Below are 9,736 nucleotides of genomic sequence, written 5' to 3'. Positions count from 1 at the left end.
TTAAAACAAAATCAATTTATTTATCTCACAGAAAGCATCTAAATGAAAGTTCATAAAATGGTTAGCAATTTGTGCTGCTGTCGTCTTCAGACAGAAACGAAAATCTTATCATTAGGATAATATAATAAGTCAAATTTTCAATTAAAACTATTGCCTATTGAAATATGGACCACAAAAGAAAGAAAACTGACATATTTAAGCAAATAAAATGGCGTCCTTTTCATAATGATGCGATTGCTATCAAAAAGTTTCGGTTTAATTGATTTATAAAAAAATTATTTGTTTTCATCAACGAGTGTTTTAATCAATTCTCATTATTCTCTTTCCTGTTCTTTAGGACAATGTTCATCGTAATATTTTGTAACCCATTCGGTTCTTCCATCGCCATAGATCATACGATACTCGAGATACTCCTCTGTATAATTTTTCGTCACGCAGATGATATCTCGCCACTTCTGATTTTGCCATTCTCCATTGAATAAATTCAACAACTCAATTTTCATCGGTTCATCTACCAAAACGTCTTCCGGTTCTTTCTTTCCATAAGTAGGGCACGTCACGTCCTCTAGGATGATAACGGGTCCCATATAAAACCAGCCGCCATATACAGGATGTATGCTAACGCCATGAATTGTCTGGTGGAAAAAAATAACGAATTAATATGAAAAATAAATTCATCCAGCTGTTATAACAATATTACGAGATATACTCATACATCTAAAAATAATTCTTTATTTTCATGTTTTCCTTTATAACAAAATATATAAACATAGTTGATGCAAGTGTGTCAAAATTGATACAATATTTTTGCCTACTTACAGCATGCCCTTTTGGGGGAGCTGGATTTCGTCTCACATTAAAAAACCACCTTTCGTTACATTTGCTTTCGTGGGGAACCAAATAAATACATACTGGGTAATTATTTATTAAAACCAGTCTAACCTTATCCGAAGGCTCTCCTTTCAAACTCCTCAGCTTAACATTTACAGGTAACATGAACTGGAACAAATACATTCGGACATTGCCAAGACTGCTGCAAAGAGAATGGGTTTCGTTCTACCGTGCTAGAAAATTACGCACACCTGAGATTGTACCTCTACGAAGCAGCCATTCGCCCGTTCATGGAATATTGTTGCTGGTACATCTAGTGCTAGTCCCGAACCCCCCAAAATAGTCTCCAATTTAATAGGTCCCGTGATGTCAACTAAGTTCCAAACCCTGTCCCATCGCTGCAATGTTGTATATCTCTGATGTGCTGTGATGAGCTCATCGCATTTGTACCCCTCGATTGACATACTCCTGGCAAACCCTTTCAGCAACAAAATCCCACACCTTTACCCTCAAGGTCCCTAGACGCCGAAAAGACTCCTACTCTAATAACGGTTTAAGAAACTATAACCGATGGTGAGGCCCTAGTTTGCGAGCTTTGAGAAGTGTAGAGCCAAATCACATCCTTACATCATTTGTAGACATTTATGCTGATGACACTACCATTTATGGTAGCACATCTAAACAGTAAACGACCAAGTTCTCTCCGATTCTCTCTCCCCTGATCTTGAGAACATGGTACAATGGGGAAAGGAGTGGGTGGTTACTTTTAATGCATCTAAAACTAAGCTTCTCTCTTTACATCATCAACATTCTGTCCACATCTGGCACCAACTGAAATGAATGGCGCTCGTCTTCAAGAGGTCTCAAGTTTTGATAAGCTTCTGAGCTTGACCGTTACTCCTGATCTTAAATGGAACACGTACATCAAATCTGTTGCTAAGGCCGCTGGAAAAATGGCGGGATCTTTCTATCGATCCAGTAGATATCTCACTGCTGATACAATTCCCTATCTATATAAGAGCCAGGTACGTCCAGGGATGGAATACCGTTGCCACATCTGGGCAGGAGCTACTAGAAAGGACTTATCCTGCCTTGATAGAGTTCAAAATAGACTTCATAGCCTCGTAGGAGATGTCCTTTTCTCTTCCCTTCAATCTCTATCTCACAGAAGAGATGTTGCGAGTTTGTCTCTGATGTATCATAATTTTCATGGAACGTGTTCGACTTCACCTGTGACGTTAGCAGATCACGTGATTTTTAGTGGAGAGACTTACTATATATTTACATCGGTTTCAAGAAAATGTAGCCCAAAATTGCTTACCTTGTTCTTTGGCCAAGAGCCATTGGTGATATCTTTCCGTTGGTAATAGTAGGCGGCTCCGGCCACATGACCAGCTGTTTGGACTAAGATCGTTGGATGACGTGGTCCGAGCATATGATGAGGATACAAAATATTTTTGTCAGGAATATACTGTTGATGAAAAAAAAAATGGGTAAATAATCATGGTGATTAGACGCAAGAGACGTACGTTTGTATGCACTGATTGACTTGAATTTTAAAATAAAATAAAAATAATAAGTCACACCTACAAACAAGCAGTCATGCCTACAAACAAGCGGCCACTGCTGAAAATTCATTTTTTTTCCAACCCGACAAAATGGCGGATATTTTTTCTATCAGTGACAAATCACTCTCGAATAAGGTTTCATTATACCTCCACCACTGAATTCACGCACAAAACTTTAAGAACTGATTCCTATTAATTTTAATATTGCCGATTAACGATTCACGTAAAGTAGACTTGTGGGAGCCATGAAATTATTATCGATTCATTTAATATCCGACGAGACGCACAACTGTTGCATGAAGTCTTTCCTCTACAACTTAGCTTTAGTCTATTTTAAAACTGTCTTTACTGTGCCTTAGTTTCGCCCTGTACCTGCGGGGGCTGGGCATGAATCTCAAAGACCATATATGGGGTCAACCTCACATATAAGACCATTGCTCTCGAGCAATCAGTTATTGGCCAATGTAGGGGAAACCCTTCATACCAATTCTCACTATCCAGCTCCCATACTCCCCATTTCCCCAATTTCTCCACATTAAAAAACGGCCTTGTGCCTAATTTGCTAAGTGGGAATCAAATAAATAACCTGTCTTTACTGTGCCCATTTGGCGTTAACGAAACTATGAACGTTGACACTGCTCTCCGTCATGGTTGCACAATCTTGAAATAAAACCTATACAGAATTAGTGGAGAGTATTGCATCGGATTAGCCTGGGGAGTGGCTGAGATAGTCAGAGGGGAAAATCTACTTTAAAATAAAGTTGGGTACGAAAACAACTCTGGGTATTCTCTGACATAACGACTTGTTTGGAACGCACTGCCCCTCTATGCATAATTACGCAGAGCTCGTTTAAGAGTCGATCCCTCATGCCCGTGCTAAAAGACCATGAAAGAAAACAAAATGACTGAATGTCTTCTTCACTTGAAGCAAAGTTCGGTTATTTTGAGTTCATATCAGGGAGGTAGCGAGACTAGCGACGTAGATTATATATCGTGATAAGGTTCATTGGCTTAAATGTGTTTTTGGTTGGTTCTGATCCGTTACTTTAAACACCAGCTTAAAGTGAAGATTAGATGCGACTAAAAAATATTATATCACATAGAGTTCAATAAGAGGTGGATGCATGATATCAAATTATGCATCAAATGAGAAGGAGGGTTCATGTTCTTTACTAAAGCATGACATCTGCACTCCCGGAATTTATAGGACCCATTTTTAAAAAAATATTTAAAGAGGAAGCTTAACTAGTGGAATAAATGAATGAATCCTGATAATGTTTCATTTGTTTATTACCAAAACCGCCCACACTCCATATTTATTTTATGCGATAACATAATGTGTAAGGAAAAATTCAAGATGGCGCCCGACTCTCTCTTTAACACGGTAAGATATCCTCAACACGGCTCAAGAAGCAACAGCCACACGATTCCCCAGCCAACTCAATCGTCACTCGCCCACGTCTTTCCCCTCACCCGCTTTTATCGTCGTTCTAGGCCGGCTAAATTTGCATATTCCGAGAATTCGTGTGACTTTGCGAGACATCATACTTTACAAAAGACGACGGTCGCCATCTTGGTCTTTCTTTTCTATTTTTGGTCGGTAACGCTGAGCTGGTCTCGAGGTAAGTCTTTTTCCCCTCATCCGTCTCTCCCACGTACCCACACAACACGCAAACACGCGGGCGCTTATCTCCTGGATGCACGTTACACTCCCCCCTGATCTGATGATCACATAGAGAGCACTGGGGGGGGTGGCCTTTTAGTGCGTGTGCTTCTGCGAAGAGGTACATTCACTGTTTCAGATTCGGGCTCTGGATCTGGTTCCGCCTCATCAGATGAAGTATCGCTATCAGTCTCTGGAAGGGGCTCACTGAATCCGTGCATCGGCAGCTCATCGCTAGACGCTTCACTGCTTTCTTCTGTAGTTGTATGACGCACCTCGGTAGCTGGGCGAAGATCTCGCACATGTCGTGGGGTTCCATCGACCAAAACAGACTGCTGGCTAATCACTCCAGATATGTGTCCTCGCTTAAACTTGTCGGTGCACCGATTTCCTGGAGGCCGCACCCACACTGGATCTCCCACTTCATATCTGTTATATGTTCCCTTGTCGGTTGGCTGCGTAGTGTTGATTCCCTTCACTCCGACTCGGTACGTGTAAATAGCATTCGCAGGTGCGGTTGAAGGGGACGTCCCGTCCTTTGGCGTAATGTTGTACCAATATGTTGCTTCCGCAATAGTACATCGCTTCCTGGCAGCAATTCTCTTGATGCTGCGATGGCTTCTTTCAGCAATGCCATTTCCTGACGGCACATGCGCACATCGCAACCGTAGTCAGACGCCCCACTCATCTAACAACTGCCGGACTTGCTGGCTACAAAACGCTGCATCATTGTCAGTTAGGAGCTCTTCCGGCGCACCTCGTTCAAAAAAAATGGATGATAGGTGGCGAACAACATTTGCTGAATCCTGTCTGGTCATCTGCCGCCACACCGCAAATCTCGTAGGCCCGCAATCAATGAGAGTTAGAAAGGGCTTGCCACTGTAATGGGTAATATCCATGGCCAGCCGCTGCCACACACTCTCAACTTCCAAGCGACCCTTCTGCCATCGCTCTGGTGCAGGATCAATAGACTGGCAAGCCTCACAATTTCTGACGATCTGTCTGACATCCATCTTGGTCACTGCTGGGTATGCACGCCTCACAAAATAAAGGGTCCTCTTGATACCCGGATGTCCGCTCTGTGCATGAATTTTTTGTATTTGACATGGGTCGATTGCAACTGCACAAGATCGAGCAGTAATCTCCATTCCCATCTTCGCGGCTTCATACCATTTGTGAGGTACACGGGTCAGTTGGTCAGCACGATTACAATGTGATGGCACCAGAGTGACGCTCAGCCCATACTCAGATACCAGGTTTTTTAGCGTGTCTAGCCTTCTCCGTATTAACATTTCGCTTGCTGCCTTGGTACGGATTCGTGTCCGTCCTGAAAGCGTGTCAGACACCCAGTGGTAGACACAGAGAGAATCTGTGTACAAGGTCAACTTCTTAGACTGCCACTGCAGGGCCAGATTTACCCCCTTTACAACAACGTCCAGCTCTGCCAGGTTGATATGCTGAGAATCTGTTACGGGCCGCAGCCAACACGCATCCTCGAACACGTTTCCTCCTTACTCCAACGATACTCCCAACGCCAAAGAACTGGCATCAACCCACACACCTACGTTGTCTCCATTAACACACCACCGCCCACAGGCAGGGTCCTTCTTGTTCACTCTCTCCAGTGTCTCTTTAATCATCAGAGTTAGTAGGACATCATCGGATATGTCATCCCAACCCGTGGTTGTTAAATTTGCTCTGCGTTTAATCACACCAACAGCTGCGCGGAGCCAGCCACAGACCGGTAAGTGACCAACAAGTTTTCCACACCAAGAAAAAACGGTCCGCCTTGTAACGAGGTTGGGGATGCTTGGAATTTCACTGCCACGCCTCCATTGTAGGGTGCCATCTTCTTCATAAACATCCAATCCCAATACACGTGCTCCTTCCCTTAAACGTTCGGGATTCTTGCATTCCAGACCAAACTGAGCCAACTTTTCTTTGACACACAACGCAGACTGTACATCTTCATTGACGTATACGTCATCAATGTAAGCTGACGTTGAGTCCCTCATGGGCTTTACTTGGGACAATACTGTGTTGACAATAGTCTTCATGATCTGTGGTGCCACATTTAGGCCAAAGCCAAGGCGTGTAAGGCAGTACCTCTGCCCCTGGAACCAAACTGTCTGAAACGGCCACAACGTCTCATCAACTCGCACTTGTAAATAGGCTTTTCGCAAATCCAATATTGAGACATTAGTGCCTTTCTGACGCCATTCCCTCAACTTACTGGCGCATACGTCAGCATCGGCAGTGTAGGCTTCGATATGCTTGTTAAGCTCACTATAGTCCAGCACGGGCCGTACTTTCGACTTGTTATGCTGGACTACTGCCATCAAGGGTATTAGACCCTTCGGAGGCCCAAGCTTGTCCTCAGGGTAGGGGATTAACCAGCCATCTTGGATCCACGCCTTTAGTTCCCTTTCGTATTCTGCTCGGGTCTCACTGGGTATAGGGTACTCTGCAACCCCATTCTTGAGTTTAGTCGGTGCCATTCCCTCGGTCCACTTCCAAGATGCAATCCAGGCCCTCTTGCGCGAGTCATAGTCCACTGTAAAATCTGGCCGATCGATATGGAGTGCTGCACACACTGGGGCCTCTAAGAATCGCACCTTTCCATCCCGATGAATTGCGACTCCCCCCAGCGCCTTGATGGCATCGTATCCGAGCAACAGGTCAAACCCCAGGAGATTTCCTTGGGTCACGAGCACATTGATCTTAGTGGCTGCACTGGTGTCCATGTAGATCTTGACAGTTCCAGCTCCACAGCATGTCTGGGTCTCGCCTCCTATCGTGGTGACTTTGATCTTCCTCTTAGTCCAACTTGGACACAGCCTGGTGCTCACTATAGTATGCGAACAGCCTGAGTCGAGAAGTGCTGAGCAGGGTATCCTGTTTACGTAGACGGTCATTACTGGTTGCGCCTTGTTCAAATTTTGCTCGGGGAGCAGGGCGGCGCTGACGTCCTCTCCCCTGATACGTTTCCCGCACAGTTTTGGGCTAGATGCCCCAAACCGCCATTCCTTGCAAAATGTCCGCGTCGGCCGCAGCGAAAACATTTCCCATTGCTTGCAGGGTTCTGATTCGGAATCTCCCGAGCGCCAATCTGGCCTGTCTGTGTCGCCATCACAACTGGTTCCCCCAGGTCCTCCTCATCTTTGATGATGGCTCGAGCACGTTCCATCAAGTGTTCCATGGTCGTTGTTGAAACGCTGGTTGAGGCTCTCAGTAGCTGCTTCACCCGAGTGGGAAGGCCCGCCACAAACGCGTACGCGAGCGTCCGCTCCGACACCCCTCCACCGAACAGAACTGCGAGTTTCTTTAACTCAGCGAAGAAAACGTCCACGCTTTCCTCCGGTAGAAGTTTTCGGGAAGCAAATTTTTCATAGGCCGTACAAGGATCCATGGCAAATGCCTTGTACAGTGCAGCTTTAATTGCGGTGACATCTCCCTTTTCGGCAGCACTGAGTTGCTGATATACACTCAAGGCACCCCCAGCCAATCTCAGGGGAATCACAGTGTGTACCCTTTTCACCTCACAAAGGTCGCACGTCAGCTCGACCCTTTCAACCCAGTCGACGATGGACGTGGACCCGTCAAACTCGGGTATGAGCTTTAAGTCAAATTTCGACTCGGTCATAGTCCTAGAGGCCAAATGGCCGAAATAGCTTGTAAGGAAAAATTCAAGATGGCGCCCGACTCTCTCTTTAACACGGTAAGATATCCTCAACACGGCACAAGAAGCAACAGCCACACGATTCCCCAGCCAACTCTGTAAGGAAAAAGTGTAAGGAAAAATTCAAGATGGCGCCCGACTCTCTCTTTAACACGGTAAGATATCCTCAACACGGCACAAGAAGCAACAGCCACACGATTCCCCAGCCAACTCAATCGTCACTCACCTACGTCTTTCCCCTCACCCGCTTTTATCGTCGTTCTAGGCCGGCTAAATTTGCATATTCCGAGAATTCGTGTGACTTTGCGAGACATCATACTTTACAAAAGACGACGGTCGCCATCTTGGTCTTTCTTTTCTATTTTTGGTCGGTAACGCTGAGCTGGTCTCGAGGTAAGTCTTTTTCCCCTCATCCGTCTCTCCCACGTACCCACACAACACGCAAACACGCGGGCGCTTATCTCCTGGATGCACGTTACATAATGTGTGGTGTTACTTGACATCCCGCCTCTCCAATGAGAAAGTTAGGCACAAGCTCAGCATCAAAGAAAGATTCCCAACTTTTGTTATATTAAGATGAAACTTACATTTCTTTGCTCATAAAGTACATTAGCGAACATTATCATTAAAGCCAAACACATGTACGTTCACTATTATTATACAAAAAAGACACGTCCTCTTAAAATAGGAGCATAAAAAATAAAATAAAAATGACTTCTGTATCACGCAGCCAGTGTTGTTTATATCACAAAGCAAGAGTGTTCATTAATTAAAAATTAAAAGAACCAAAATCGTCAGTTCCATTGTAGACTGAAAAATTTATGTCTTGGAAAGCCAGAGATCACATCTGCCAAATGCTGGGGGAAAATATGAATAATTATAAATATCAATGTTCATAAGGACAATAGTTCAAATAAGACGAACAGAAATAATAATAATAATAATAATAATAATAATAATAATAATAATAATAATGATAGTAATAATAATAATAATAATAATAATAATAATAATAATAATAATAATAACTCGTCATCACAAAAAATGAAATGTCCTTACATAGCTCAACTCTTCCCATAGTTTCATTTGAACCTTTGTCATGTAGTACTTGGTGAATTTTGTCCAGGAGTTATTAAAAGCACATGGCCCCTTTTCACAGAGATATGGAACAAATGATTCCTCGAAGACTCTTGGGATCATAAAATAGACAAAGCCGTTGTGTTCTCATGGTAATTCAAATGAAATTTTGGATCCACTAATGCATTGTACCACTCAACCTAAAAAAAACAAAAACAAGACACATAAAATATAAATTAAATACGTTCAAAACTTCCAATTCCATAACTCAACACTCTTTCAGGTTGACTTGCAAACGACTAGGTACGTATCAAGTTTTCTTCCAACTTGCCTCCCTGTTCGCTTCACGTCCGTTTTTATTTACCTGTCTCATTTGCATAGCAACAGCGACAGTCTGTGTCGCTTGCGTGACCGTTAACCATAAAGCCAACAGTGTCGCCATTTTAGCCTTTCTTACTTTCCTTTTCTAGTTAAACGACCGATTCTTTGAAGCACGCACGCATGCTAGCCGAGTAAGTTACGATTTCCCCTACATATGGTTATTTAATTGAAGTTAATGTTGGAATGGAGAAATGTGGTTGTACAAATGTGAAGTATTCCGAATTCTAAGGTCGCCTTAATTCTGTTTTTTTTTTTTTTTTTTTTTTTAAATATAAACAGTGTTTATATATATATATATATATATATATATATATATATATGTGTGTGTGTGTGTGTGTGTGTGTGTGTGTGTGTGTGTGTGTGTGTGTTGGGAGTGTTTGGGCGTGTGTGTTGAGCAAAAAAAAAAAAAAGGAAAAAGTGGTAGTAGGCAGGCAGGCTCGAACCCGTATGGGGAAGGAAGGAAAGAACGTGAAAAAAGTGACATCGTTGCCGTTGCGTCCATCGCCAAACCGGAAGAGGCGAAGGTTTAAATTAAGG

At 43.4% G+C, this 9,736-nt stretch overlaps 1 protein-coding gene across 1 annotated transcript; it reads right to left on the bottom strand.

The window, feature by feature from the left end:
- Positions 1 to 314: 314 nt before the first annotated feature.
- On the bottom strand, positions 315 to 9,260 carry LOC145261069 (cyanocobalamin reductase / alkylcobalamin dealkylase-like). The gene is made up of 3 exons (XM_080119243.1): positions 9,183 to 9,260; positions 2,153 to 2,302; positions 315 to 635 (listed from the first exon to the last, which is right to left on the bottom strand). Exons 1-3 carry the CDS (start codon positions 9,258 to 9,260, stop codon positions 315 to 317), a joined length of 549 nt encoding a protein of 182 aa, XP_079975369.1.
- Between the last annotated feature and the right edge of the window lie 476 nt (positions 9,261 to 9,736).

The sequence above is a fragment of the Euprymna scolopes genome, chromosome 3 (assembly GCF_053919585.1).
Source record: "Euprymna scolopes isolate OS-2025 chromosome 3, ASM5391958v1, whole genome shotgun sequence".
Taxonomy (NCBI): domain Eukaryota; kingdom Metazoa; phylum Mollusca; class Cephalopoda; order Sepiida; family Sepiolidae; genus Euprymna; species Euprymna scolopes.
Note: the sequence above shows the minus strand (reverse complement) of the source record. Positions and strands in the feature narration are given on the sequence as shown.